At 35.3% G+C, this 13,853-nt stretch overlaps 1 protein-coding gene across 4 annotated transcripts in view; it reads right to left on the bottom strand.

Moving 5' to 3' along the window:
- RIC1 (RIC1 partner of RAB6A GEF complex) overlaps window positions 1-13,853 on the bottom strand; it is a 102,987-nt gene that overhangs the window by 29,411 nt on the left and 59,723 nt on the right. For all 4 annotated transcript variants that reach the window (XM_012738007.2, XM_020289268.2, XM_012738012.2 and 1 more), the window contains exons 8-11: window positions 7,716-7,804; window positions 5,016-5,160; window positions 4,279-4,327; window positions 2,179-2,331 (exon numbers count right to left, since the gene is read on the bottom strand). In XM_012738007.2, the coding sequence (XP_012593461.1) occupies window positions 2,179-2,331; window positions 4,279-4,327; window positions 5,016-5,160; window positions 7,716-7,804 (436 nt within the window). The remainder of the gene's footprint in view (window positions 1-2,178; window positions 2,332-4,278; window positions 4,328-5,015; window positions 5,161-7,715; window positions 7,805-13,853) is intronic.

Below are 13,853 nucleotides of genomic sequence, written 5' to 3'. Positions count from 1 at the left end.
CATTTCGTCCAGTTGGTTGCAGTAGACATCTGCTGTAATCGACTGACCAGGTTTCATGAAGGTGTAGTGGATGATACCAGCGCTGGACCACCAAATAGACACCACTAGCTTTTTTATGATGAATATTCGGTTTTGGACTGTGTTTTGGCACTTCATCTTTACCCAACCATTGTGTTGAATGCTTGTGACTGTCAAAAAGAATTCATTTTTGATCACACGTAACAATACAGTGTAGAAATGGTTCGCCTTTATGTCGTGACAGCAAAGAAAGGCAAGCTTTGAGATTTCTCTTCTGATGCTTGCTTAATTCATGTGGTACCCCATCTATTCTGCTTCTATACCGTGTTCACTTGTTTCAAAGGGTCCAGTATTGTTGGGATAGTAATGTCAAACCTTGCTGCTAATTCACATGCAGGTTGAGATGGATTTGTTTCCACTACAGCTTTCAGCTCATCATCATCTACTTTGGTCTCAGGTCACCTATGTGGCTCACCAGAACGGAACTTCTCAAACCACCAAAGTACTGTGTGTTCTTTAGGCACATCCTTCCCAAACACTTTGTTGATATCTCAAGTTGTCTGCACTGCACTGGTTCCCACGATGGAACTTATATTAAAAAATAACAAATTTTTGATTTTTCCTTGGTTTTGCAAAAAATGCTCTAAAAAATAATTTGAAAGATAATCAAGCCAAAGTGTGCATTTGAAAGAATATACTGTCACCAAAAACACCCCCGCCCCGACGAAGTGTCCAAGTGAAATGTCAGAGATAATCAACTGTCAAACTTAGTACTTAAGGAAATCAGACATTCCATACTTAATAACCTAATATTTAGAAAGAATAGTGCTCTTAGTGATTATAGGTTTTCAACTAGAGATCTAGTGTTCTCAAAGGTAGGCAGACTCTTTATTAACTATTCAAATCACACAGAGCAGTACCCTACCCCGTCACCTTTCCATTTTAGTCCAAACACTATCTTGACATAAAACTCAGGGGTGCTTTTAAATTATCATTTGGGATGGGAAAGGGGAGAAAGAAATACTCTATTGTTTTTTCTGTGGATCCTTAATCTTCAACTGCAGTAATGGGATCTGTGATCCAGGCTATTTTCACATTCTTTCTCAATATAAATTTTAATTAAAAATTTGTTGCACCAAATAGCCATCAAAAAGCCATTGATGGTAGGTATTAAGATATGTATCTCTAACATGTAATATTTATTTTTATATACTTGTAATATATAATAATATCAATACACATTATTTCAGAAAATGATATACATGAGTTTGTAATTTGGGGCAGTGTTTCCCAAAGCAGGTTCCTAAACATATTTTCTTCAAGGTGTTCCATAAAAATTCATAGCTTAGTAATATGGCTTTTTATATACCAATTCCTGGATTTTCATGATGCACATCAGCATATGTAAGACTCTGGGCCAGGCTTGGTGGCTCATGCCTGTAATCCTAGCACTCTGGGAGGCTGAGGCGGGAGGATCGCTCAATGTCAGGAGTTCGAAACCAGCCTGAGCAAGAGTGAGACCCTCTCTACTAAAAATAGAAAATTAATTGGCCAACTAAAAAAAATATGTAGAAAAAATTAGCCGGGCAAGGTGGCACATACCTGTAGTCCCAGCTACTCAGGAGGCTGAGGCAGAAGGATTGATTGAGCCCAGGAGTTTGAGGTTGCTGTGAGCTGTGAGCTAGGCTGATGCCACAGCACTCTAGCCCGGGCAAGAGAGTAAGACTGTCTCAAAAATAAAAAAGACTCTGGAGCCCTATAATAAAGAAATTTACACTTGCGTGAAAACCAAACATTTTTTAATGCTGTGGAACTGCTACTAATCTCTCTCATAAATAGTGCTACTGGAACACACCTTGGGAAATGCTATTAAAGACCAAATTTTTCAAGTTATTCAAGGAAATACATAAACATTGCTTTCCCTCACATTTCTTGTGACCCTTTTAAAAAATAAACAACAAAAAGACCAAAAAAACCAAAACCTGTTCAGAAATAAAATTTTGATATAAACTTAATATAAATTTTAAAAAAGAATTACAGAAAATACACAAAAGATCATATGCCAATTTTAGGAGTATACTTAACATGTGTGTCATAATGAATTCTATGAAATTCTAACATGAAAGACACTATAGAAATCACAGTTTTAAATATACTTACCATACAAGGGTTTACAGTGAGTACACTCTTGATAAACTGAAATAGCAAAATGCTGGGCTGTTTAACTATACTCCTGAGGTCAGACTCAATTTCAGTGTTTTGAGAACCAAATCCGCTGATTACCCATAGATGATAGCCTTCTGCACCCCAGCTCTTGGAGGGAGGAGGAGGGAGAAAAAAGTCAAAACAATAAAGATTTTTTAAATTCATTTCTGTCTTCAAATATTCAAATTCTGAAATAATCAATGACAGCATCATAATGACTTCTGAAGGTTGGAGAGAAACAATGCCAAACAACTCAGACAAGAATTACACCATCTTAGAATTACACCTCTTAGCTATCTCCAGAGGGAATCACTAATTTCATGATTGCAAACCTAAGAAAAATCTACTGTGCTCTTTAACTTTTCCATTTAATTTAGCGGCCTCTCAAATACAAAGAAATTTCTTACAAAAGGTGACCCAGGTTACTTAGCAGAAGCATGGCAAAGAAGCACCTATAACAGATAGAGTTTTGTATAGATCAAAGCACACTGGATGGGAAGCTGTGGGACTAGAGTTTTCATTATAGCTTGGCTTTTTGTTATATAGTACCTTGGCCAAGCTGTCTGGTTCCTCAGGGTGTAAGTTTCTTCCTGTGTAAAATGAGAAGGTTCATATAAACTTCTCTAGACCCATTCAGTTTTAATATTCTATAACTAGGTTCCATGATAGTATTTTTTAAGATTAGTGATTCCTAATCTTTGAGCCAAGGAAATGTTAACGGACTGGGGGCAGGGGGGAATCCATGAATTGTTGCAAAATTTCAAAAGCTTAATAGATGTTTTATGTTTTCCTTTGGTGAAGTTGAAAAAAATGCTTAGCTTCTTTTTTTAAGAGACAGGATCTCACTCTATCGCCAAGGCTGGAGTGCAGTGGCACAATCATAACTCACTGTATCCTTGAACTCCTGGGCTCATAAAATGCTTAGATTGTGGCTAAAATATCAACTTAGTGAGGCTGATAACACTGACTGTTGCATGCTATTTAGAAGCACGATTGGCGGTTATAGAAATGTTATTTGGCTGAAAACTTAAACTATGGAGGTGGGGGTAGACATCAAAAGGGGTGGTTGGTGGTGAAAGGCTGGGAACTACTATTTAAGGCAACTATAGTGGTTTTAATTCTTGAAGAAATCAAAGATCAGAAAATGCCTTCCTGTGTGAAGCAAGACAAAGGAAGCGATAAGCCTCAGAGTTACAAATTTCAGGATGGTACACAGAAGGGCTATTGTAATAAAATATTTTTTATGTAAAAATAGGGGTTATATCTCATTGTTTTCTACAGAAACTCTTGAAAATAGGTAAAAATAAAAATATGATTGAGCATCCCTAATCTGAAAATCCGAACTCTTTTGAGTGCTGACGTGATATCATACTAGAAAATTCCATACCTGACCTCATGTGATAGGCTGTAGTCAAAATTTTGTTTCATGAACAAAACTATTTTAAATATTATATTAAAATACCTTCAGTCTATGTGTATATGAAACATATATGCATTTTGTGTTTAGACTTGGGTCCTATCCCCAAGATAACTCATTATATTATATATATATGCAAATATTCTAAAATTTGAAAAATTCAGAAATCTGAAACACTTCTGGCCTTAAGTATTTTGGATAAGGGATACTCAACAATATGTATTGTTACAACAGTGACTAAAATTCTCTTGACAGACATCTATGGAAAGTTTTAAAAATATGCTCAATACATAAGTGCATGTCCTCCAGGAAAAATGACCAAGCATTTTACTTCATGTTAAAAGAAAGCAGGTCATGAGAAGTCATGCCAGTGAGTCATACAAGCAATGCCTCATCTGGACAGTCATTACTGTCACAAAGATGACGAGGGCTTGCTGGACACATCTAAAAAAACCCTCAAAATTGGAAAATCAGGTAGCCTCTCAATTAAAAAAAATATAATCAAAGCAAGAAGTATATAAGGATAAGTCTGCTGAAACTAAAATACCTTTGTGATTTTATCAGACTATCGTGAGAGAACAAAGGAAGAAAATCCAAGTTTTTAATACTATGCCAATTTTTTAACAGTAAGTGCTTACCATAGAGTTAATCTTAAGAGGATCTTTTTTGGTACCATCAGACCTATAACTGAAACAGAATAGTAACTACATTTAATAGAGCCTTCCAATTATATATAATGCATATAATATTTAGCTTTAGTTTTTTAAAAATCAAATTGATTTCACTCCTTCAAAATAGAAATACATAGTAATAAATGAAATACAAAACTGCACCCTAATATACCTAAGTATCACTTAGCCATATTTTTCCAGGTCAGGCAAGTTTCTGCCGGAATCATATAGTTTGGAAAGGTGTCCTCATTTCATCAGGACTGAGGGTCAGGGTAGTATATAAAGTGGACAGAGATATCAACACACTCCTATTAACCATTGGGCTAATGTACATTAACCAATGAGATAATATAACTTTCTACTTCCTACTATTATTTATGTACATGGCTTACTGCACATGTTAGATGATTAGCTACCTCAAGGCAGAACTATGTCTGATTCAGCCAGAGTCTTACATGCTGTCATTCATACAACAGGAATTCAATAAATAAAGACATTTTTACTGAATGAACTATAAGTTTTAAGAAAATGGATATTCAGAGAATGAATGTAATCAGAACATATTAATTCTGAACCTTACAAATTTGGAGGGGGATAAGAGTCAAATATAGCAAAAAGGGTAGCTCCATGATACAAGGTTTCTGTAAGCATGTATTATCTAAGAGAGGAGTTATTTTATCTAAAAATTATCTTTATGGACTTACGCAAAATCTCCTCCAAGTGTACAAATCAGTTGTGCTCCAAACACACTCCATAAAGAAAGGCCTCCATATTCCCAGGTCACTATTACAACACTATTGTCCGGAGACCATCTGATCAACTTAACAGCTCCTGTTTTGTTCCAAATGTCTGTTAAGAAATAGTTGAGAATAGTTAAAAATAAATGATTGCTTCAAAAATACTTAGTATTGTTTACAATCTGTATCTTCAAATCTAAATGAACAGAAAGGCATGACTGTTTCAAATAAAGAGATGAATCCGCTCATTAAGGCTATTTAAATGTAGTAAGACCATTAGTTTTGGCCTGATCTATGCAGAACAAATTCAGTGCACAGGTGACTTATAAGAAGCAAAAGCTGTTTCTGGCTGCTATTAGCTTGAATAACTTAATTGCATAATCTTAAAAGTCTTTGCCTTTGTACAAATCAGTCTCTGTTAAAATGGGGATAAGGTTACAGCAAAACTGTCATTAAGAGAAAAATATATGCAGGCCTTTAAAAAGGCTACACAGTAAGATCGATAAAAAATAAAGGAGCAAATTTCTATTTTTGGTGGTATAGCCTGAATGACTCTACACACTGAAACAACTAAGGTATTGAACAGAATACTTAAATATCTCAAAACAACCAAAAAATACTGAGATAAAATGCTTTTTCTCTGAATTTTTTCTGTTAAACCCTAGAGATTGTGACTTCTACCTCTGAAGATTCACAGCATGTTAGGGACAAGAGATAAATTTCAGAGCTTGCCCAAGGCAGGCAATCTAATAAAAGATATCTATGTGAAGCTGAGACTACAAAGAGCTATATCCATGGTATGGTCACTAGTATCAGCTTAAAAAGATTGATTCATTCATCACATCTCTACTATGTGCCTCTCACTAAGCTGAACTAGCTTGGTATAAAGAGATGGGTAACATCCTACACTCAAGGCTTACAGTCTAGGAGGGGAAAAAGACCTGTAACATAGTTAAGTTCAATAAAGTATTATAGATGCTAAGAAAAAGGTTATATGCAGGGCATGATGAAGCACAGGAGGGAATAGTATCTACCTACTTCATAAAAAGAGATTTCCCTTGAGCTGTGTCTTAAAAAAGTAAATACATACCCTTTATCTAGAAATATGGGACATTTCAGATAAAGAGAATAGTGGGAGAGTCAAAGGTATCAAACAGCATGGAGATAGTTATGAATGTGCAGGTAGTCTGGTGAAGTTGAGTAAATCTTAAGACTACAGTTCCTAGCCTGTGTGCCAAGGTATACCAGAGTTGTGCAGAGAACTTACACGGGTGCCATGAGATGATTTTTAAGAGACACACAGTGATACATAGCATCTGTTAGACACAATGTAAACTACTAGCTACAGGTAGTTCATAGCTGCAGTTCATTTGATGTTACATCTTTGTGAAGATGAGTTTTCAGGAGTTGCTATGATAAAAATTAAGTGCTCTGTAAAAATCAGTATGGAACAGGAAATGTGGGTAGTTGTGCCCAGTTTGAATCTTAATGTTTGAGAAACTGCGGTAGCCAACGGACACACACATTCCATTAGTAAAAAATTATGTTTAAGAATGAAATGAAATCATTATATTCTTTCCATTTATGGATACTTTTAAAAAACTGTTACTAGGTTGCTACCACATACATACTTACTAAGTTGTTTAGATCTAACTACTAAATAAATAGAACTTTTGGCATTTCTTTTAGCCTAAGGGTACTGTAAAAATTAGAGACACCAAGTGTGGACTGAACCAAGGAACAATGCCAGAAAGATGTGGCAGAAGGCCTTATATATCACATGTAGACACTGTTGGCTGGTTAATCTAACACCTATTCCCATCTTTCTTCTCCCCTGCTCTCTCTGCCGTAAACAGGCTTGAAAAAGCTAACACTTACTTTCCAAGTTTTCCTTGAAGCCTAAGGTAGCCAGGTGACACATTTATGGCCAATTAGATGTAAGTGGAAGATAGCTGGAGGAGGCAAGAGGTGGGGATGCTTCTGGGGAAAGTTTTGCTTTCCTGATCAAAAAATCAGATATGCTCTGCTTCCTCCTTTCTTCGATTCGATTGCAGAAGTAATGACTGGAGCTCAGGAGCTAACTTGTGACCATGGAAAAAAGGTCAAACAAAGGTCAGTAGCAGCTTACCTTTGGATTTCTTACTATTTGAGAAAATAAAATTCTATTTGTTTAATACATAATAAGTTGGGTTTTCTGTTAATTTCAGTCAAAAGCATTTCTAATGACACAAAGAGTTAAGCCATAATCCTATGGATAGTGAAGATTCACTAAAGGGTTCAAAAAGAGACTTTTGTTTTATTTACTACTGTGTACCCAGCATTTAGAACAGTGTCTAGCATATAGTATGTACTCAGTATTTGTTGAATGAATAAACTGAATTGGAAGGCAATAAATAAGAGGCAATGAAATCAAGTAAGAGACTATAGCAAAGTCTAGACAAGAAATATAGGGCTAAAACTAAGGAGAGAAAAGACTAAATGAAGGGATAAAAGAATATCCCAGGAACGCCTCTAGTTACATAGAAATCCTTGGTCATGTAGAATATTGTTATATGTTCTAGTATTTGACCAGTAAGTAGCATGACATGTATTGTTTAATTTAAATTAGCACTCACTACACTTAGAATTACCAGTACATTAACATTAAAATGTTTTTGAAAAACTCACCAGGATACTGTTTTGCTGTTAGCTCTAATTTATGAGACAGCAGCATGGCTCCAGTAGTGCTATCTATTGTATAAACCTGCACGGAACCACTGTGAAAACAAAAAAGCTTTTAGCGAAGACAGACAAATACAAATAGAAAAAAACATTATTATGGGAACTCTTATGTTCTACTGGTAAGAGTATAAACTTGAACAAAACCATTTTGTAAATAATTTGCAGTCATCACAACATTTGAACAAATGCATATGCTTTCTAATCTAGCAATTTCACTTCTAGATATATCCCAGAAATTCTTGTCTAATCTTTATTAGAAGATATGTACAATGTTCACTGTATTATTGTGTTTAATTGCAAAAAAAAAAAAAATTGGCAACACCCTGAATGGCCAGCAACGTGAGAAAGGAAAAATAAATTGGTATAGTAGTCTTATTAGAGTACTATACCATGTATCACTGAAAACGAATGAACTTCAGCCACATGCATTAACATGGATGGCAAATGCAGACGACCCTTGAATAACATAAGTTTGAAATGTCTGTGTTCACTTATACACAAATCTTCTACCTCTGCCACCCGAGACAGCAAGACCAACTCCTCTTCTTCCTCAGCCTACTCAATATGAAGATGATGAAAATCTTTATGATTCACTTTCACTAAATGAATACTAAATATATTTTCTTTTCCTGATGATTTTCTTAATGTTTTCTTTTCTCTAGCTTACTTTAATATTATATATATATTAAAATAAAACAAACAAAATATATGTCAGTCAGCTGTTTATGTTAACAGTAAGACTTCTACTCAACAGTAGGCTATCAGTAGTTAAAAAACTTGGGGGGGATCAAAAGTTATATGCAGATTTTCAGCTGTGTGGGCAGCCAATGCCCCTAATTCCTGTGTTGTTCAAGGGTCAACTTTATATATATATATATTTGTTCTCTCTCTACATATGTATATTTTCTATATACAATATATTTGATATATATACACACACTAGTTAAATATATAATAAATATATCTGTGGTAGAAATATAACAAAGAACTCATGTACACAAATTTCAGATTAGTGACTGCTCTAATAGTACATGCCTTACAAAAGGTATCAAAGAAGGGTAAATAGGAGGCTTCGTCAGGACTGGTAATGTGCTATTTCTTAGCCTAGGTGGTAATTTATAAAGATTTTCACACCATTTTTTATATTTAGATATATAGTGTATGTGGTATTTTGTGTATACGGTGTATGTAATTACTTCATTTAAAAATCTTTACAAGGGCTGGCTGGCCATGGTGATTCATGTCTGTAATCCCAGCATTTTGGGAGACCAAGGCAGGAGCATTGCTTGAAGCCAGGAGTTCAAGACTAGCCTGGGCAACATAGCAAGAGCCTATCTTTACACAAAAAATTAAAAAATTAGCTGGGCATGGTGGTGCATGCCTGTAGTCCCATCTACTTGGGAGGCTGAGATGGGAGGATCTCTTGGGCTCAGGAGTTGGAATCTACAGTGAACTATGATAACACCATTGCACTCCAATCTGGGAGACAGAGTGAGATCTTGCCTCAAAAACAAATACATCTTTACAAGGGTCAAATCTATGAGGGGTCTGAAACCAAAACTAAAATCTCTGTATTACTTCTAAGCTACATTTCAAAATTGAACTACAATGACCATTAAAAAATTCCATTTCTGCTTATGGAGCAAAAAATTAATACACATTCAGCATTTGAAAATAAGATGCCTACTTTAGTTACATTACTCACACAACATTTACTATAATGAAAAAGAGAAACAAATGTTGTTTTTAAAATATTTTTAGTCCAAGACTGCGTTTGTACACATAGGATGACAGTTATTTATGACTGCCAGAATGTTCTGGCACCTTCACATGTTCTTTTGCAGTAAAAAAATCAGATGGTTTCCTCATGCCAACTTTGCTCTATTCCCAGCCAGGATCTACCTCTTCTCAAGGATTGGGACTAGAACTAAGTAAAAATACCTATAATGGTAGGCTGCTTGAAGCTGTCTCACAGTTCACTGACACTGTTTTTGTTAATAATATTGTTTTTCTCTGTTTTATTTTGGATAATTTCTCTTGTTATGTTTTACTTTTGTTTCCACGTACTCAGGTTCTATCTCCCCATCCCTGTGTTGCACCCTGGAAACACTCTCAAAGTAATAAAAGCTGGGGCAGTTGTAGAGCTCATTTTGTTTCTCATCTTTCACAGATTATTGTGTTTTGTTCCCTTATGCCTCACGTCTTGAATTCAAAACAGTTGTTTCATATTTTTGTCCATTTTCTTGGTTGTTTCAGTTGGGAGAGTATTTCATCTTAGAAGCTAAATACCTGGAAAAAATGTCCAGACTACCTGCCCAAATAGATTATTTCTTGCTGAGAGATAACACAAAGTACATAGCAGGCATATTTGTTTATTTTTGCTTTATATCTGACAACTGTCAACTGCTGTTAAACCCTGGGTTGCTGAGCTTTAACAAGTCAGGAAGGAGTCTAAATATTTATAAGAAAGAAGTGCTAAGTCACTACTTATAAAAGACTGACAATCTTTTAAGCATCCTATAGTGCCTATATTTTAAAAAATATTTTTCTTTCCATTTCTCATCAGCCCATTATAAAAGAAAAATATATTTTCATTAAAAAATACTACTTAATAATCCCAAAGCCAAAAACATCTTTATAATAGAGATATGGCTATTGTCAACATAAATAATCAAAATATTATGGCACCATTAATACTGGGACAACTCAACATTATTGCTCAGTGATACCATAGGAAGTACACATCATGACCTATGATAAAAATGTGTAACCAGATTCTAATCAAACCTTTAAATCTAAAAAAAGAGTTAGGTTGTTCAAGACCGAGCCTCTGCAAACTGGCATCCTAAAAGAAAGCTGGCTTCTCATAGAACCCTAAGGACACCAGCTACAGCCTACTGTTCAAGGCAATTAGTCATGGTTAAGGGCTAGCAGATCAGGGTTAGAAGCTACTGGTTTGTTATATCACACAGCTACAATAAAAAAACTTCAACCCTAACCCAGGATAATGCCAGAGGAAGGGCCTGTAGTCTCCTAAATGATGAAAACAGTTGACTGAAAGGCTGTAAGCCAAGACTCCCTGGCGAAAGGGTTAGTACTTCCTAGTCACATCGCTTATAAGCCAAGAGGGTTGGAGTACCTCTTCTGGATTCTAATATGCCTTGGTAGACTCCTAGGTACTAGCCCTGAATGCATGTAATATGGGAAGTCCACACTTGCCACTGCTTCTGTGAGTTTTTTCTAAATGCTCTCCAAGCCTGACATGTGAGCTTTCCAGTTATTTGACTATATTTGCTCAAGAAGAACCAGCTTCCAGGTTATTACAGATGTCACAGAAACTAATTGTCATAATGAGGAAATAATGAAGTAAATCTAGAATGTAAAACATTCTATAAAGAATTGACCTGACATTTAAAAACAGTCAACACCATGAAAATGAGAAAAAAAGGTATAAGGATTGTAATAGGTAAAAGGTGACCAAAGAGAAACAATAACGAAATATAATTAATGTACCTTGATTGAGTCTGGTTAGAACAAAAGAGCTATAAAAGCTATTTTGGAGACAATTGGGTTAATTTGAATATGAAGTGGGTATTAGATTCTATTAGGGACTTAGCATTATCTCATGTGTTATAAAGATATTGACTGGGTTTATGTAAGAGAATTTACTTTTGTTTGGAAACCAAGAGATAATGCAAATGTCCATCAACAGCAAAGTGATACATTATTATATTAATATATTCATAAACTGGAACACTATTTATAAATCAATTTAAAAAATGATTACAGCTACTGGCGAACAACATGGATGAATCTCACAATGTTGACTGAAAGAGATAAAACATAAAATATGATTCTATTCATATAAAGTACAAAATCTAATAAAACTACGCTCTTCAGGAATGTACATGGGTGGTAAAATTATATTTCAAAAAAGATCATAATACAACAGACAGAAAATTGGTTACTAAGTGAGTCAGGGAGCAGATAGGAGCTGTGATTAGGAAGTAGTAGAGGGAGCTTATGATAGAAGCAATGTTCTATTTCTTGACTCAGCTGTGAATGGACTGAGGGTCTGTATTACAATTATTTGTTAAACTAAATATCTGGATTACATACTGTTTTATACCTGTTTTTATTTCACAGTATTAAAGTTAAAACGGTATATGAACTATAACGTATGTCAATAAATTTTGACAGCATATGTGAAAGAAACCCATTCCTAGAAATATTCAACTTGCCAAAATGACTTGGGAAGAGATAGAAAATATAATTTTTTGTTGTTGTTTGTTTGTTTTGAGACAGAGTCTCGCTTTGTTGCCCAGGCTAGAATGAGTGCTGTGGCATCAGCCTAGCTCATAGCAACCTCAAACTCCTGGGCTCAAGCAATCCTCCTGCCTCAGCCTCCCAAGTAGCTGGGACTACAGGCATGTGCCACCATGCCCGGCTAATTTTTTCTATATGTATTAGTTGGCTAATGAATTTCTTTCTATTTTTATAGTAGAGACGGGGTCTCACTTTTGCTCAGGCTGGTTTCAAACTCCTGACCTCGAGCAATTCACCTGTCTGGGCCTCCCAGAGAGCTAGGATTACAGGTGTGAGCCACCGTGCCCGGCAATATAAATCTTCTTAAATCTATTTTTAAAACTGAATTTGGTCAGCAGTCCGAAAAAGTCCCAAGAAGAAGATTCCAGGTCCAGATGGTTTCACTGGCAGATTCTACCATACATTCAAAGATGAATAGAGAAGATAAAGAGAGGAGCCCTTCCTCAACTTGTTTCATGAGATAAGCACAGCTTGGTTAGCCGGGAAAGTAAAAAAAAGGAAAATTATAGGCAAAATGTAATCACGAATATAGCTTTAAAATTTCTAAGCAAAATGTCAATCAAATCCATGAATATAAAAAAAAAATATGCTTTTCCTTCTTTCTTGTACTAAGTTAAACTTTTTTTTTTTTTTTTGAGACAGTCTCACTTTGTTGCCCTAGCTAGAGTGCTGTAGCATCAGCCTGGCTCACAGCAACCTCAAACTCCTGGGTTCAAGCAATCCTTCTGCCTCAGCCTCCTGAGTAGCTGGGACTACAGGCATGTACCACCATGCCTAGCTAATTTTTTCTATTTTTGGTAGAGACAGGGTCTTGCTCTTGCTCAGGCTGGTCTCGAACTCCTGAGCTCAAACAATCTGCCCGCTGTGGCCTCACAGAGTGCTAGGATTACAGGCGTGAGCCACTGTGCCCGGCCTGTACTAAGTTAAACTTACATGTATCTTCACATTTAACCGCTCAGTGAGAAGCAGTGTGTTCAGAACAAGTTGAAGTCAAGGATAAGGATTCCCCCACTTTCCAAAGAGGTTTTTTAGAGTGTAATGAAGGTGATTCATAATATGTGGATTACCTGTACTAATAAAAAAATCTTTGATATTTAACTTAGGTAGAAATGATGTGGCTGGAGACTACACTAGATTTATGTTCTATAGAACAACCAAGTCTTATTTTGAAGGCAAAATGGAATTTTATATTTAAGAAAGAGTTCGAAAAAAGGCATTACTATAACTAATATAATCTTTTTATTCAAACTAACATAAAAGCTCAACAAAGTCAGGTATCTTTGTTTTCTAATGTATCCCAAATGCATAGAACTGTGCCTAGTAATGATAGAGACATAGACATTTGATGAATAAATAATTTTATTCAATTTGATTTCTAAAATCTCCCTTAGATGAATTAAAGCAAGAAACTGACTTTATGTATGTGAGCTTTATTTTTTTTTCTTTCTTTTTTTTAATTTTTTTTTATTTTGGCATATTATGGGGGTACAGATTTTAAGGTTTCAATAAATGCCCATTTCCCCCCCTCCCCTCACAAGTGTATGTGAGCTTTAAATATGCAATTCAATGTCAACACCGATGTCTTAAAGGAGTTAAAAAAGGAAAAATATCTTTTAGATTCTCTTTTAAACAATAAAGAACCTAGGTTTTAGCTGTTTATTCTTTTAACTTGTACCTTGATTTTCTACCACTAAAGAAAAGCTCACTTTTATAATACAAATTAAAATTTTCTACCTCCAAAATCTGCCCTTTACTTGT

This window comes from Microcebus murinus, chromosome 12, assembly GCF_040939455.1.
Source record: "Microcebus murinus isolate Inina chromosome 12, M.murinus_Inina_mat1.0, whole genome shotgun sequence".
Lineage (NCBI taxonomy): Eukaryota > Metazoa > Chordata > Mammalia > Primates > Cheirogaleidae > Microcebus > Microcebus murinus.
Note: the sequence above shows the minus strand (reverse complement) of the source record. Positions and strands in the feature narration are given on the sequence as shown.